The sequence below is a fragment of the Marmota monax genome, unplaced genomic scaffold, assembly GCF_021218885.2.
Source record: "Marmota monax isolate L192 unplaced genomic scaffold, Marmota_monax_Labrador192_F-V1.1 WCK01_AAM20220418_F8-fsc00055, whole genome shotgun sequence".
NCBI lineage: Eukaryota > Metazoa > Chordata > Mammalia > Rodentia > Sciuridae > Marmota > Marmota monax.
The window spans coordinates 3,176,747-3,194,261 of NW_026695205.1; the positions used below are offsets into that span (position 1 = coordinate 3,176,747).

Genomic DNA, 17,515 nt, shown 5'->3' on the forward strand with positions numbered 1-17,515 from the left:
CCTGTCAGTAGCACTGGGAAGCTGAAACCTAGTGCCCCAACATCTGTGAAAAGCCCAATGATAGTTTAAAAGTTATTTAGCTCTGTTTAGAGAAGAAGGGTGATCCCAGAAAGACGGAGACCACCACCTGCGAAACCTTAGCAGGCAGGAGAGGGGACATGGCAACCCATCTTCTCTAATACCTAAAATGGCTTTTAAACAAGAGGCAGTAAAGAAGCCAGGTAGGATAGAATTGTTGCTCAAAATGGTGAGAAATGAAAGAGAAAAGTGAGTGGTTGGAGAGAGTTCAATCTTCAAGAATACCCATTACCTGCAGGGGCTAGCAAGACCTTCCAGGTGCCGTTTCCAGGCAACAAGGGAGGAGGGAGAAGTCGGAACACATGCTGGGGGATGATATATTCTGGAAATAAAGGTTATCAAGGGTTCTGCCCATCCCCTGTATGACTTGTTAAAAGATAGAACATGATGACTACAGAGATCTAAAATGGCTCAACCCTGAGAAAGCCATGATGGCAAACACATGCTCATTGTTAAAAGGACTTAGAGTTTTAAGTGCCTCTGACTAGGGAAGACCTATATCCGTGGCACCATTCCATGTGTCCCTTACCATTATTAGGAGGTAATATGATCCAGCAGTTAGAAGCAAGGGCTTTGAGATCTGTGCCACTTTAGTTCTATAAGCTTCATCCTGGACAGCTAGAAAATGGACATGATGACACCCACTTCCTAGAGCAGGTGTAAGAATCCAGTGAGCTCGAGGAGAACAAAGCATCCATGTGTAGCAGAGAGTCAGTACAGCAGGTGTCATCAGTCAACAATGAGCCACAGGCAAAGCTGGTCTGCTGCCTGTTTTTATCAGACTCTCAAGGTGAGGACAGTTTCTACCTTTTAAATGACTAAAATATGGAAAAAAAAAACAATAAAAGGAAACAACAGCTTGTGACACGTGGAAAATATGTAAAACTTACCTTTAGGCTCTGTAGATAGCGTTGAATTGGAGCAGAGCCAGGCCCCTTCCTTTACCTGAGGTCAGCAGCTGTGTTTGCACTACAAGGGCGCAGCTGAGTGAGGCCACCAAGACTGCGTGGCCTCCAGTGTCTGAGATGTTGCCCATCTGGCCTTTCACAAAAAAAAGTCGGCCAAGTGCCGCTGCAGCTCTTGATACCGAGGTCGCTCTTCTCCCTCGAGGCCCATCTCAGAAGGCCCCTCCTCCGTGAAGCCTCCCTAGTCTAACCATCCTGATAGAATCAGGTCCTTATTGATCCTCTTTTTAACTACACTTACATTTTGTTTGTCTGACTTATGTTCTCTGTGAGATGACACATGCTTTGGATGTGGGGATTACATATAATTCATTTGGTATATTCAGAGGACCTGCCTAGTACCTTGTAAATAGACAGTCAATAACTTTGTATTTGCTCTGTAGAATTGAGTTGAGTTCCAGTTTGGGTCTTCTGACTTTTGCCTGATGTCAACAAACTTTTTGATGGAAAGAAGGTCCTGGGAGACCAAAAGCAGAAGCACAAGAAGTGTCTAAAAAGATTTGCACTAAAAAAAAAATGAGAAAGAAAGAAAAGAAAAGTGACCATCTTGAGATGGGGACTTTCAGCACGTTGACAAAATGTGCTTCTTGCTGTTTCTGGAAATAAAGTTAGATGTGCCTCAGGGCTTTGAAAATGCAATGAATTTTCTTGACTGGGTAAAAGGGTCCTGTTCCCTCAGCTTGCTTAACACCATTTAATTCCCTGGCATGGGGTGTTTCATTAGGGATGTGTGTGCACACGGGGACAGGCATTCCACTATGTGGCTTTGTTTGACACTAGAGTAGAATAAAGACAAATCTGAATTGTCCTCCAGTAGGCTTGTTACTGTAGGAATGAAAATTAAATATAATATCCTACAGCTGAACACTTTGGAGATAGATAGAATTCATGACTTAACATATCCAAGTGGCTTATTGCCTGAATCTCTCTGTGGGTTTCTGATTCCAGATTTAGACAGGAAAAGATACCCCCTGGGTCTTGCTGATACCTAAGAGGGACAGGCATATTTTCTGTTAAGATAAAAGATAATCCAGAAAGCTTAGCACTCCCTTAGAATCAACAGCTAAGCATTGTGAATATTATTCCAGACACGGGATGGTGGTCCTTCAAGGCTGCCATTTATATACCATCTACCCCAAGACAACACCGTCCACCTAGCATTATATTTCAGGAGAAATCTTTCGAAACTAAAAAGACTGACATGGAGGATCAAAGCTTAATCTTCTTCTACTAGTGGAGTATTCTTATTTGAAGTACAGTTCAGCCTGGTCGATAGCATCTTTTCTGTTTGCTTTTCTTTTAATACTAATTAATAAACAACTTCCAGAGAGGCTGGTTGCTGGCTTCACCAGCTGCCCTTGGAACCCAGGCATCATGTCAAGCCCCTTACAAAAACTAGCTCAAGGGCGTCAGGAAAACTGTCTCAATCCCCTCCAAGTGCAAGGTCCCTAGTGACCTAATCATATCCCACTGGCATCCACCTCTTAAAAGTTCCCACCACCTCTGAACATTGCCACACTAAGGACCACACCTCCAGTATAGGAGCCTTTGGAGAGCACACTCAGACTATATCTACACCATAGAAGAGAGCTTGGTGGTAGGCGCTTTGGTGGGCAAAATAACAAGTTGTCTATCTTTATCAGTTATCATAGCAGCCAGCTGGGACCTTCTGCACTAAATATAGCCTCTACCTTTCTTGGAAGGACCTGTTTGGTGGCTACTCAATTATATTGTTTAAGCATTTGTAATTGTTTTAGTACTGACTATTATAAGTATTCAGGGGAGTAACAAATTTGTAGCGCCATCTTGGTTAGACATAATGATAAAGTTTTCTTCATGGCAACTGCAGGAGATGAATTAACCCTTTAATCTGGACACACACACACACACACACACACACACACACACACCTCTATAACCATTGTCTGGAGGATAGAACTGGCATCTATATCTGTCCCCCTTGCCGTCAGAGTTCATCCTGCTGATTGGGGCTGTCTCTTGGGGTCTTGTCTTTTTCTCTTCTCTGTGAAGTCCTTTCTTCACAGGAAGATGGATTTAACATGAATGAGTAGATATGTTCTTTGGTCAAGTGTATGGAAGTTTTCTGGTTTTCGTTCTTTACTCCTAATTAGAACTGCACAGTGCTTATAGTCTGGCATCATTCGGGAGGCAAAGTGACCATGGCCAGTGATGGAGTCTGTTGCTTGTATCAGTAACCAATTCAGGTCCACCCCAGTGACCCTCCTGGTTAAGGAGCAGGTGGGCTTAATTCTGGAATAGTTCAGGCCAACAACACCAGAGTCTATCCAAATCAGTGGTTTTCAAATTAAGTCTCTTGTATACTGGGGCTCTGAGTAAATGCTTTAAAAATGGCTCCATCAACAATTGAATTGTTTGCCTAAAGAGTCTATTTCCCACTTCCTCCCCTCCTTTACATATTGGCGCCACTTGTGTGATTTTTTTGAAAGTGTGTGTTCTGGCAGTATTTAACAAAATGTTATTCCTCTCTAGGGTGGTGAAACTCAGCATGCCATCTAGAGCCTGCCTCAGTCAGAGTCACTTGGGGTGCCTGATGAAATGCAGACTCCTGGGTCCACTAACTTGGGACATAATGCGAAATCAGGTCCCAGAATGATAGAAACTTAACCTTTGGCTGTTAAAAGGGACCCAGAACTCATAAGACATTCCTGAAGCTGACCAACTTCTACATAAATACTTCTGCCAATTGAGGGCCGTCCATCTCCAAGGCTGTCCATCTCCCTTACAAATATCATTCTCAAGGAAACCAGGTGTCCTCCTGGAGTCTATCTCCTCCACTGGAATAGACTTAAATACCACTTCCTGTGTGTACCAAAGCATCTCTCCCACCCCTCTGATAACTCCCCTTATCAATATCCTTGCCTGCTTCTCTGTCCACCCTCTACCCTGTGCATACTGGAAAATGAGCTTTATTTTTCTTTATTTATCTGAGTGATTTTCTTATTGGACACAGAGTACCATTTCTGGCACATATAAAACTTTCTGGCACTCAATAAAACTTTGTACCTCAGTAAACTCATCTTGTCACTATTTCCTGTCTTGGATCTGAATTCTGTTCTCTGGAAATACACAGAATTCATGTGACCCCATTTCTAGGATGTAGTCGCTTAGATACTGAAGGAGAGCACAGCTAAGCCTGCCTCTAAGCTCCTTCTATTCATCCTAAATGCCTCTGTTGCCTTCAGACATTGTGCATTTGACACAGTGCCCAGGTGCCCTGCAGTCTGGCTACCTGCCCTCCATGATGACAGTCACTCTCTGTGTGGTCCACCCAGAGCTGAACCAATTTGTGCTGTGTCACCTGCAGGGCACCTTGTTTCTCCATCGTCTTGGTCACTCTCTTATGGACCTGAGATCCATCCATTGGCTTTGCAGCCATGTTCTTCTCATCCTTAGCCTTTTCTCTCAAAGCCTCCGTTTCCCGGGTCCAGCTGTTCCACCATTTACAGATGGTGCCGAAACCTCGTCCAAGCCACTTGAGTCTTCCTTCCAAACCCCACAGGGTTGCAGCTCTGAGTAAAACTAGAAGTCATAAAGAGAGCTTCTTTAGGGCTGGGAGAGGCTGCTGCAGAGACCAGCAGATCTGAGGACGGAGGGCAAGGGTCACCGAGGGGTGAAAGGCCCACTCAGCGCATTTTAGAACTCCAGAGAGGAGGCACACGAGGTGAGAGAATGTGCAGAATCCCAAATCACCACCCAGAGCCACAATCTATTTGAGCTCGTGGCTCCAGTGGGCAGAGAGGCAGCATAAATTTCAGTGAGGCAAAGCTAAGTGGTAACGGACTTTAAGTTCTGTCATATATAGTTAATTTGCAGAATAAATTGGTCAGGGCAGCAAAAGGATTTAACATCCAAATTCATTTGAAAAACAGAAGCCAGATGAGTATCCAGAGGAAAATGGAGACCGTTACACCATTCCCTTGCCAGTTGGAGCAGTATTATTATTGAATAATATTTTTATTAAAAATTTCTAGACCATTTGGTAGTTACAGATATTTATTTATAAGGCAGCCTTCGCAGCATTTCAGCAAGGCATTGAATCTCCGGCTCCGGAGCCCCATTTGCCCCAGAGACTCCCGCCTGCAGGTAACTCATGCTAGTGGCCTCGCCCAGGCACACGCCAGATGTACAGCACGCAGCCCAGTTTTATCATGTGGAGCCCAAACAAGTTGGGGTAAAACGCTGGATTTATGCATTTCAGAACTCTCCAGGGCTCCCTGCCCTGTGCTCTTGTACAGGTTTGAAGGTTGAAGAACAGAGAGCTGCTCAGGCAGGAGCATGCAGGGGAGGGGAGGGGAACAGATGAGCCGGCAGGGTGCTCCAAAGAGGCAGGTTCACGAGGAGAACCGGGCTGGGCCCAGGGTCTGGCAAAGCTAAAGGAACCCAGGCGTGGCCCTGGATGAGATAGGACACTGCAGTGGGGGGGACCACTGTGGCCCTAGTTGAGATAGGACACCGCAGGGGAGGGGGAACCACGGTTCATTCTCTCCATGGAGGGGCGCAGCCCTGAACCTGAGCGGAGGCAGAAGCTGGTGTTGGAAGCTCTCTTTCGGAGGCACTTGCTGCTTCTCTGTTTCTCCTGGTCACAGTTTTCTCCCTCTCCTTGTCCTGGGCTATCCCTCTGAGAGTTTTCCCGGCTCCTTCTTGGGAAGGACCAGGAAAGAAGGGGAGCCCTCACTCCCATGTGGCCTGGGATGCAGACGGGCTCATCCTGCCACACTAGAGAAACAAGGTCGGGAGCCAGGATCTCAGGCAAGTGTGGGGAGGCCGGCAGCCTGCTGAGCTGGCTCACCCTTCCCGCTGTCTTTCTGCTAACAGAGAATTGGAAACGGCAAATCCCGCAGGTGTCCCTCATTCCCCCCTCTGCCCACCTTGAGCCCCCACCATCTCCCCATGTGCTCTGTCTGTGGCAAAACGGCAGGAATAATCCAGTGCAGCTCCACGTCCCCAAGGCTGTGACTCTGAATCGCTCAGTCAGGTTTATTGTGACACTGAAGAGCTGGGAGCACAGGGCTGCAGGGCAGCAGGACCAGGATGCGCCAGAAGCTTATTTCCTTTTCCTGCTGCTTTCATTCCCTGGGGGCAGCCAAGCAGGCGAAGGCCAGTCCCCAGGTGGCTGGTAGATGAGTGGTCACAGGCTGCGGAAAAGAGGACTCAGTGGTTAGTGACAATGCAAAGGCTGTGGATGGCACTGGCTTGGTTAGTGTCCCACCAGAACTCACGCCTACCTGGGGCCTCAGAATGGGAGCTGAGGGGAAGCCGTGAATCCAGCACCTGTGTCTTGAGAAGAGGAAAAAGGAGATACCAAATGTACACAGACACATAGAGAAGCCAACCGTGTGACCCCTGAGCCCAGATTAGACTGAGAGAGCTGTAAGCCAAGGACTGCGGGGAGCCCCCAGAAGTCATGAAGAAGAAAGGACAGTTATTTCTCCAGAGCATGACTCCAACTGCACCTTGGTTGCAAACTTTTAGCCCCGAACCGGAGGGAAAATGGGTCCTGCTAACTCATGATGATTTGTTAAGGCAGCTGTTGGCGACTAAGAGGGAGAAACTTAAAGACCTTGGCCATCAGCTTTCAGTTGCATGAAAGACATTTAGTGAATCGAGAAATAGGACCATAAGAGGCAAATTTACAAAATGGAATCAGATAAACTTTGAACTGCCAGACTGAAGCCTCAAAGTGTGGGTAGAAGACAACCCACACGCAGCAGCGTGACCATCAGCCCAAACTGAGAGCGCTCTTCCCACATACCTGAGTTGGACTCTGGGGATGCACCCAGGAGCACGTCCACACCCTGGAAGCAGGTGGGACAGCCAGGCCACAATGCCCAGTGCAGTCTAATATGGTGTGGTCAGAGTACCCTGGGATTGCTTCCATCAGGGCTGAGGGGAGCAGAGTGGCCCTTGAGAAATGTCCCGGGAAGGATGGAAGGAAGGGAGAGAGGGGAAGGTGTGAAGGTGGGCAGAGCCCGGCTGATAACCCAGAAGGACCGCAGGTCCTGTAGCCTTGCCTTCGTGGAGAGTCTTCCTGGGCCTTGTGCTGTCATTTGAGGAGTTTGGGGCCATCAGCAACTAGAATGGCTGAATTCCCTTCCCACCTTCGCACCCCGTGTATTTGTTGTGTGAGGGCTTGGGCAGGTGCCGCGACCACCCCACCCAGCAGAAGGCGGCTTCTTGGTGCCGGGAACTCACCATCCAGCTGATCCAAGGAGCTCGTTTTTGAAGCAAAAGCTGAAGGGCTTCCTAGCAATTCTTGGATCTGATCCTCACTCCTCCTGAGACATATGGGCTGTGCAGAGACGGGTCTCCAGGAATCCTTACCGGGGAGCTGCTTCTTCACACCAAGTGTACCATTTAAAGGGGCTGTGGTGGGGGCCACGGCCAAGTTTCAAAGGCTTTTTTGTGTTTTAATTCATCCTTCGGTGGACTTGGCTGTCCTGCTGTTCCTGTCTCAACTCCTCACCCCAAATGGAAGATCGCTTTTACTGACCAAGAGAGGCGTATAGAAGCTTTAGCGAGTTTAGTCAACTTGTTATTAAATCCACTGTTCCCATGCCAGAGCTGACTAACGACTTTTGGCAAATTCAAGCGCTGCCTCTATACCAAAACCCCAATTTACTGAGAACCTAATTATCCAGGAACCTCAAGGAGACAATTATTTGTTTGAAAACATGCCTACAAAGAGAGGACAACTTAACAAAATATAACCTTATGTTATATTTATATGGATACATTTATATGGATCAATTTCTAAAAGCCATTGGGGGTATAGATGCCATTTTATTTCTGTCTCCTACAGCTTCCAAAATCTGCATAGTCATAATTGATGAACAAAATCATCACCTGGAGGCACCTTGGGGAAAGGTTTAATTCTGTTTGGTAGGCAATGCTTCACGAGGCAGGCAGGAAATTGGAACGCTACATTTTTAGAAAAGAAAAATGTCAACAAGGATGGAGGAAGAGTAAGCATTTTCTAGTGAGGATCAACTAAAAATTCAGTTTCCCAAGGGACACTTCTTCTTGAACGTCCCAGTCAGTGGTGCTCCGTGGGCATCTCATGACTGCTAACAATCACACTGCGCCACATGGCACCCTTGGATACTGCCCCCAAGGGACTGGACACAGGGCATGACTGTAACACAGACCTTCTGCTATTTCTAGAAACTTCCTGAAGAAATACCAAAGAACTAGGCCTGACGTGCAGAGTCGCCTTAATCTTGGAACACAAAGTAAGGAGTATGTCCTGGAGAAAGATTAAAAAAAAAAAGAAGAACTACATTTGTAGAAGAGGACAAGAGTATAAAGTCTTTGGAATTCCAGCAATTTCTGGACAGATGTGGACCAAGGGATTTCCATTGTTTAATCCCACAAGAAAAATGTGCTTGCTCAGGGCTAATAGGTGGTGGTGGACGTGAGGAGTCCACAGGAGGCACAGGTTGGTGTCCATGTCTCTTCCTCACGATGTCCCTCGGGGTCCAGGTGGCTCTCTCTTGCTGTCACTCCAGTGCTGTTTCTGGGTGAGGAGCAACAGGTGATGCAGAATGGATACCTACTTGCTGGTCCCCATCCCTTCCTTCACCAGTCCAGGAGGCCACTGTTCCCTTTACCACTTTGCAACATTGCGGACTTCCACTTCCCCAGATCTCCTAGCCACAGGGAACCGCTGTCTGCCCTTCAGCCGTGCCCTTTCTTAAGCCTAAATCCTTACATCCCAAGGTAATTACCCAAAGCACACGGATGACCTTAGAGATGTGTGTGTGTTTTACAAAATGTGCTTTTTGAAGTATTTCCTCAACTCTGTGTCCCTATCATCTCTGGATCATTCTCATTGTACCTGACAGTGATGGCATCCATTCTAGTTTGATGCCCCTCTTCTTAGGACAGGACTAGAAAATTTCAAAAGAACCCAGGACAGCAGTGTCCAAAATGAACTTGAATCCAGCCTGTCCAGTTAGTACCTGCAGATCACAGACTGTAGGTACTTTGCACATGAGTCATTAGAAATGATTTATTAATTCAACAGTCACTCGATAAATAGTTGCTAAATGAATTGTAGAATACATTAGTGTACTTTACCTATTGGGCACTGTGGGACATTACAGTGGAGAGCAAGAAATCATTCTGTCCTTCAAGACACCACACAATGGTGTTGAAGGTGGGCAGGGAGGGTAAATAACCCGTGTTGTGTGGATAGGTGGCTTGAGGGAGCCCCGCTGAGTCCCAGGCTCGTCAGAACTCTCTTTGAGGATTCCACAGTTGTTGGCCTTCACCACGGCCTTACTAAATCACATCTGTTATCTGCACCTTGTATGTGAGGAAGCCTGGGCAGGGGAAGGCTAAGAAATGCCACGGAGGACACAGCTGACAAGGTCAAGGTCAGACATCAAACCCAGGCCATTGGATTAGTAGTTTTTAAACTACTTGGTTCCTCCAGTGGCGGTGAGGGTGGAGAGGGAGGAGTGGATGGTTTGGGAAGATAGATAATATAAATTTTAGATAAGGTGATTGGTTAGCAAGGGGAGCAGGGCATGAACAGAGAGCACAGCGATGAAGCCTGCATTTCTGATGAGCACCCAGGAAGTCCATCGCACCCTCCCTGAGCTAGGACTTCTGGGAGGAGGAACAGGCTGCTCAGGAGAGTGTGCTGGAAATGATTTCTGCAGTGTGAACGTGAGGTGTGAGGTGCCTGTCGCACACACAAGCGGCTGTCCCTGCGTGCACATTAAGGCTGTGTTCCTGGCTACAGACAGAGGCTGGGGCATCACTATGATCAGGAAGAGGCTAGAGAGCTGTTTCTCGGTGCTTTTGTTTTGTTCCTTATGTGGGACATTTTGTAATGATTTAAATCCATGGTTGTGACTTATCCACTTTGGTTTGTCTGTGGATGAAGAGACCCAGTAGACAGATAGACAGGGTAGGCAGACAGACGATAGACACACCTAGACGAGGCAAACGAGATTCGACCGTGAAGGAGCCACCATTCCTGGTCCCAGGTTACTCGTTCTTTCACAGAGAGGAGCAGGGAGGAGTGGGGGTTCCTGTTCTGTCTTCTTTTCCCCTAGTTATTAAACCATCATGTTGCATTTCACTGGGCTTCACAGAGTGTGTCACCGTGGCAGGTTTAAGAGCTCACTTAATGTCCAGAGTGACCTTGACCTCCCGAGAGGCTGGTTGTGCGTGGGTGGATGGAAGGAGACGTGAACTCAGGTAACCCGAGCATCCGGGTTCAAGGGTAGGCTGGGGTGAAGGTTGGGGTAGGGCCTGGGACTCAGGGCATGGGGGCTTCAGGGAACAACTTTCTGTGGCTGCACCTCATCTGCCCATGCCAAGCCTTCCTCCCGGGGGTCCTAAGCCACCTCTGGAGGCTGTGATCTGATCAGTTGCATTTGATGTCGTTGCTGCCTAATGAGCTGCATCTGTAGATCTAGCTGTGATGTCATTAGCATCGCTTTGCCGTGGGCACCAGCTCAGGAGAGAGATTCTTAAGCAGCCCCAGAATCCTACAGGAATTGTACCAATTGACTTCATAACAGGGAATTGGCCTTCCTGACCTGTCAATTCCCACCAGCAGAGCAAGAGAGTGGCTTGGTCACTTTAGCCATCCTCATGCCCTCCTGGATCTGGGCAGGTCAGTATGTACATGCTCACAGCCATGGGCACATACACAGGAGATTCTGGGCATTAAGGACGTCAATATTCTCCTACCATGATATTCTATTGGGGAAATTCATCCACTGTGTGCTGGAGGATACAGATTTAGCCTAAAGCAAATGGCATTTATTTATAGCAAACTGTATTTGCAAAATGCTTTGCAGTTTTAGGGTTGTTAACTACATTTCAGGTTGGATGTTCCTCTACTTGTAAGAAAGCCGAGTGTCACAGCTGGACTGGAGAGCCTCCTCTGAGAGCAGTAGGGGTGAATTCTGGCAAACAGTGGGAGGAGGACATACTGGGGCATTCATTATCCGAAAGCACCTCTGCAAATTCTACTCTTTTAACTTATTTCTTATATCCAGAGATTGTGTGCTTATTGAAATAGAATATTCATCCTACTAAGAGACAGCATGATGTCTTAAATTCCTGGAGCATTTCTACCCATAGCTGAAGGAATATATAGCAAGGACTATAAGAGGAGTCAGCACTGGAGGGAGAGCCACTGTGGACCCCATGGAAATAGGTGGCCTCTCCTCCCTGCCTCTCTCTACCCACAAACCTCTCTACTCACTCCAACCCACACAGGGGGGAGCTAAAAGGCAGTAAGTGTCAAAGATCAGACTCTCCTGAAGCTTTTAGGACCAGAAACTCTCTTTCCCAGACACGATGGGTATAGAAGCTCTATCTGGCTGAGGGAGATTTATCTGGGCCTTCACCACTGGACTCCATCATTTTAAGGAGTATTTCCCAATTGTATCTTCAACTGCACATAGAAAATGTGTTTCCTATTTGAAAAATCTCTCTCTCTCACGCACATCTTCATTCTTCTCCAGAACCTGAATAGATGGCTTTTGGGAGCTCACGGCTCATTGCTTCCGTGCAAATCCAGCTCCTGTCTTGACAGCCCCAACCGGTGTGATGAGGAGGCCACGGGGATCGTGGGTCTCGCCCTCCAGCAGGGCCCTGTGTATCGGCCTGAATACTTCCAGGAGATGGAAAATAAGATTCTGAATTAAAAGGAGTTCCGTGGCCTCCCAATCATCTTTGTCTGCACCCTTCCCTCTCCTCTTCACTCCCTAATCTTGTCAAGCATCTGGGGCTGAAGGGTATTGACAGGGATTAGCCGCATCTCGATTTTAATTGGAATAGCCAGAAGACAGCAGCGAGGGGAGCAGCCCCTCATGTTTGCAGCAATTACAAGCCTTAATGATGGAGAGCTGGAGGGCAGGGAGGTGTCAATCCCTGGCAGCCCACCATCTTGTGGTCGCAGTGCCCCCTAGTGGCAATGTCTGACTGTTGGCACGATGCGTCCTCAGTAGCAATCAGGAGAGTTCCTGGCTGTTTTATCAAAGGTGAGAAAAAAAAGGAACTTGTTGGAAGTAACTTCTACCCTATGTAAGAATTTTGAGGGAGATTTGCATTTTCTCCTGCAGGCTCCGATTTCCCCTTAGTTACTGTGTCATCATCTCCCTTTTCACGTTATATATTTCTCCCTAGGAAAGTGGTATGTGATTGTTTTACTCCTTAATTTTTTTATTGTCCAATTGAAAAAAAAAATGTATTTGCACAAAATTGTCGAAAGAGCCGAGTGGTACTGTTCTCTAGGTTTATTTTCTGTAAGGCCAAAACCTCAGCTCACACAGTTTAGTTCCCAGTGTCATTTGAGATTGGATGCCACCATCTAGTGGCACTTTTGAAAAATTTTTTCCCAGCCTAAGTGGACCGGGTTCTCAACAAAGGAGGGCCATGGGTTGGAGAGGAATGCCCGATTGTAAGGGGCCTAAAAGCCAACCAGGAGACCTTCAGCCCTCTGGCAAAACTTCCAGGGAAATTTTTCAAAAATATTATTTTTTGCAAAGAGATACTGCACCTTTCCTGATTTAAAAAATTTTATTCATTTTCCCAGTGAATGAAGGCTTGTTGGCCCATATCAGACCAAAGGTTCAAGGGCTTCGCTCCACCCTGTTGATTCCTGGTAGTCCATATAGCAGACTGAGGAACATCTAGCAAGCAGGAAAGTCTTGTAGGCACCCCCGGCCGTGTGCCAACCGAGTGGCACAGACCTAAGTGTCGGTAGAGATGTGCCTGTGGAGGAAGCGCTTTGGGTGAGGTGCAGTGACCTCCTGGGCCTCCTGTTGGACTCCGTCTTTCTGGGGTTGGGTGTGTACAGCTCATGCTCCTGGAAGGACCCGAGCTCCACTCTGGGCCTATTATCAAATGCAAATGCTAAATAAATTATGTCCCATATTATAGCCACTGAGTGGTCCTTGGCCCTCACACGCAGAAGTCCCATGTCAGTGGAGTTGCTGGGTGAGGATACCTGGTCCGCCCAGCACCTCTCCTGGTGCTCATCTGAAAAGCAGCAGCATGGGATGCCTCATGCGAAGCCTCATGCTTCCAAATGGGCTCACATTCAACAGCAAACAAGAGGGAGTAGCACAGGAGCTCCCTGGTTCCCTTGGGAGAGGACTCTATAAAGGTGGTGAGTCAGATCGCACAATGACCTTCTGGAACCACGTTGCAGATCCTTCCAACCACTTCACCCAAGGATCTGGCCCATCCAGTCTTGTGTTCTCCAAAGACCAGAATCCACGCTCTAGGCATGCCCCTTGTCCTAGGAGCACAGTGGTCCCTGAAATCGTTTCCTGATTGGGACAGGAACTGCTGAAAGGAGACAGAAACTCTTCAGGAGCCCTGTGCTTTCTGCCAGCAGACTCCCTCAGAGTCAAATGGAGAACCGGGAGGAATCACTGGGGACAGGGCTTTCTTGTGGGGTGAACAAACCATCATTCTCTGATAGGCACTTCCCAGGTTGGTCACCAAAAATCAACAAAGAGCTTCTCTAACTCCCTTTTACTTATCAAACAAGGGTGCAGATCTTTTTGAAAAAGCCAAAATGTCCTCCCAGTCTCAAATACATGATTAATTATAAAGCAGAGCGGTCCTGCTCATCCTTGGAATCAGGCGAGCGGAGTCCAGGTCTAGCTCACACAGTACCTCAGCTGGGTGGCCTTAAGTCTGCTAGCCAGCCTTCTGTCCTGGAGGCAACACACCTGAGAAAAACAACTTAAAGGAGGAAGGATTTATCTGGGCTCATGGCTTCAGAGGTTTTGGTCTGTGGCCACTCCGCCCATCACTAGGCCCTGTGGTCAGAGTGAACATCATGGAGGAAGAAGGTGTGGCAGAAGTCAACTGCTCAGCTCAGGGGAGCCAGGAAGCAGAGAGAGGGAGGAGGAATGAAGGGGGCTAGGGACAAGGTGTAGTCCCCAAAGGCTCACCTCCAAGGACTCCAACTAGTTTCCACCCAATTTCTATCATCTCTCAATAGTCAACTCTCCATAGTCTCAATAGCTATAAATCCATCAATGGATGAATTCACTGATGAGGTCAGAGCCCTCATGATCCAATCACTTCCCCAAAGTCCCACTCTGAATGTGGCTGCACTGGGACCGAGTCTTCCAACATGTCTTTGGGGAATATTCCAGATCCAAGGATAACCGGATTACTTGTCTCACTTCCCTCCTCTATAAAATGGGTCTGATGGGGAACCCCATGCATGCCATGGCTGAACGAGATCTCGAACCCATCTCCTCCCAACCCATAAGCCTTAGCTATAGTTAGGATCAAAACTACTAGGCTGAGGATTTGATACGGGCTAGCCACCGCGGTGTGTGCTTTACAAACACTGTGTGGTTCATTCACTTCGCAAAGCCAGAGGTAGGTATGATTAGGATCTCCACTGCACACGTGAAGAAACTGGGTCAAGGAACAATTGCTGTCATTGTCTGTGTTCCTGGTGATGGTCAGAAGCATATCCTAGAGACACATCCCTCTGGGACTGATGATTCTCAGAAAAGAACAACCTGGTCACACACTTGGAAGCTCTGTGTCACTGGGAGGGTGTGTGCCCCAAATTAAGTGGAATGTGGGGATCACACACTTCCCCTCTCAGCTGCACTTTCTGATCTCTCGAGGACTGGACCCGGGCACTCAGCGGCCATGAGGTCACGGCTGTCCTTGCTATCCTGCCTCCCTCACCGCTTCTTTTCATTTTGTGTGTGGCAGGCAACTCCCCATCTGATGAGTCGGAGGAGCGGGAAAGAGACCCCAAGGTGCTGACGTTCCCAGAATACATCGCCAGCCTGTCCGACTCTGGCACCAAGCGAATGGCAGCCGGAGTCCGCATGGAGTGTCAGAGCAAAGGGCGATGTCCCTCATCTTGCCCCTTGTGTCATGTGACATCCAGCCCTGACACGCCTGCTGAACCTGTCCTGCTGGAGGTGACCAGAGCAGCCCCCATCTATGAACTGGTGACCAACAATCAGACCCAAAGGGTAAGAGGCCGGGACCCTGGGCTCTGGGAGGCACCACCAACAAAAGAGGGCTTTCCGCGCAGCCCGGGGAAGTGACAGGGTGCAGCAGAGCTCCATACTAGCGCTGGGATGGGGGGGGGGCTTTTTGTTTAGCTAATCCAGTGACCTAATTTGCTTAGATTTGCATGTTGGCATATTAAGTCAAAGAGATGCATCCACAACACCCATGCAAATATGATTCAGGAGTCACAGCTGAGCACTTGTAGAGTCTTTGAGCCAAAAGGGCTGAAAGGAATAAGTAGACGGGGAAGCCCAAGGACTGCACTCACTGAGGTCAGATTGGCTGGAGGGTCCCTATCTGTTGGTGAGGAAGAGGCTCAGCCCTGTCCCACCTTGTGGGCCTAGGAGGTGGGCAGCTCTCCTCGCTGATTCCCAAGCCCGGGACCAGCTGTGTCTGGACTGGAAGGAGCTTATCAGGCACAGGTCCCAGAGGAAGGTTCTGGCAGCCTCGGTGTGGAGGGGGTTGGTTTCCTGCCCATCACGCTGGCTCTAAGAACAAAACGCCACATCTTTGCAGATCTTTCTGCCTGTGATTATGCTGCTGGGTCATGACATTTCCCAGCCACCCTCCTTTGCCTCTGCATCTCCCTTTCCAAAGATGTCAGGAGAAAATGAATAGACGGGGAGGAGAAAGGGGACGGAGGTAGGCCTCTGACCTCCTCAAGGACATACAGATCAGAATGATCCAAACAGACACACAACCACCACCAGCCCCACCAGCACAAGTCAAAGCAGGGAGTCCCTGGGTGGGACCACAGGCAGCAGCCACAGCTGCTTACCTGACTGGGAGACGTGCCCATCCAGGTGGGGTGATAATTGCTTTCTTTTCTCTCTTTGAAGAGACACCTGCTGTGACACAGTTTGTTTCATAGGTGTTGCTCAGACCAACAGGAGGATTGTGTGTGTGTGTGTGTGTGTGTGTGCTTTCTCACCTAGCGCCTCTGCCACAGATATTTCACTGAATGTTTGAAAATACATTTTTTTTCATCACAGGAAGACAAAGAGGAATTGTTCCCAAGGCCTACAAATTCCTTTTGAATCTGATCAAGGTGGCTATGGGGAGAGGAGTGGGGGAGAAGAGGGGCTTGAAGGAAGAGAGGAGGGGCTTGGGTCCCCATGGAGACTCAAAGCTGCAGGGACTCCATCCAGTGCCAGGCCTCTCTTGCCTGCCCCACTTTATCTTCCCCAGTGCTGCCACCTCTGACAGCTCAAGGGTTCCTATGCCACCTGCCTGGGAACAGTAGGGTCAGAGAATTCACCAGAACCATCCTGTGAATCAGGGTGCACAATGCTGCACAATAGAGAAGAGCTTGGTGAGAGGAGGATGCGTCTCTACTTTCCGGGAGGATTGCAAGCAAAGTGAAGGTGCTGAACAGCACGTGTCCTCAGCAATCCCCGTTCAAAGGCCAAATATCATCCCTTCCGCCCTCGGTACCCCCGTGTTCAGAGAGAGGTGTGGAGATGCCCTCCATCTGGCCATAATTTGAACACCTTAATTTCTAAGCACACTGACAAGGTGGTCCCAGCTGCAGTTTGGTCCCCACCACGTGTTCCTTCTGCTCTCGTTGTCACCTGACTCTCTGCCATCCTCTCTACTCCGTGTTGTTTCCATGTTTGTTCTTCCTCCCAAAGAACGGAGACGCCGCAGGCAGGAGCTAAGGAGAACTAGAGGCGGGGCTAAGCCGTGACATTAGAGACTCAGTGTGTGTTTTTATGTCCTTCTTCTATTGGACTAGATAATCTCTGGTGCCATGTTTCAGTGTGATCCATAATTGTGATAAAGAAACACAATGGTGAAACCATTTGGCCGACCCAGCAAACTTGAGCTCACCATCTTGTGCCCCAAACACATAGCTGCTGTGCTACCATCTCAGTGAACGTCACTTTCTTCCTTAACTTGCCAGACTGGAGTCCAGAGATGCTTCCTGGATTTTCCTTGTCATTCCCAATGTCTATTCCATTGCCAAGAGCAGCAATAGTCTCTTAAATCATATTTTTCATGAGATACCTCTTACAGCATATCTGTTATAGTATTGGGCTGCCATCTTATTATAGTAACCCAAAGTTATTATTTAATATGGATTTCTGACCACATGGCACCAAAATGATTGAATGGCTCTGCAGATAGAATGCAATCTGGAGTCCTCAGCACAATGTCACAGGTCAGTCCGTGATCCTGTTTGTCTTCACGTGCATGGTTAGGTTGTTCCTACTCTGTACCTTACAGGCCATTCTCAAAATTGAGCTCCTTGTGCCCCCTCAAACACAACCGTTTTCCATCATGTGTCTGGCCCTGCAGACTTCCAACTCTGTCCCAAGAATGTCATCTCCCACATTTCTCAGACTCCTACTATTACATCAAGTTTCAAGCCCAAACACCCAGAATCCTCCCTTACTCTTCCA

General features: G+C 48.2%; 1 protein-coding gene across 6 annotated transcripts in view; it reads left to right on the forward strand.

Annotated features, from left to right (window-relative positions):
* Positions 1-17,515, forward strand: part of Astn1 (astrotactin 1) — a 287,512-nt gene that overhangs the window by 242,627 nt on the left and 27,370 nt on the right. For all 6 annotated transcript variants that reach the window (XM_058574484.1, XM_058574487.1, XM_058574485.1 and 3 more), the window contains one exon: positions 14,805-15,073. In XM_058574484.1, the coding sequence (XP_058430467.1) occupies positions 14,805-15,073 (269 nt within the window). The remainder of the gene's footprint in view (positions 1-14,804; positions 15,074-17,515) is intronic.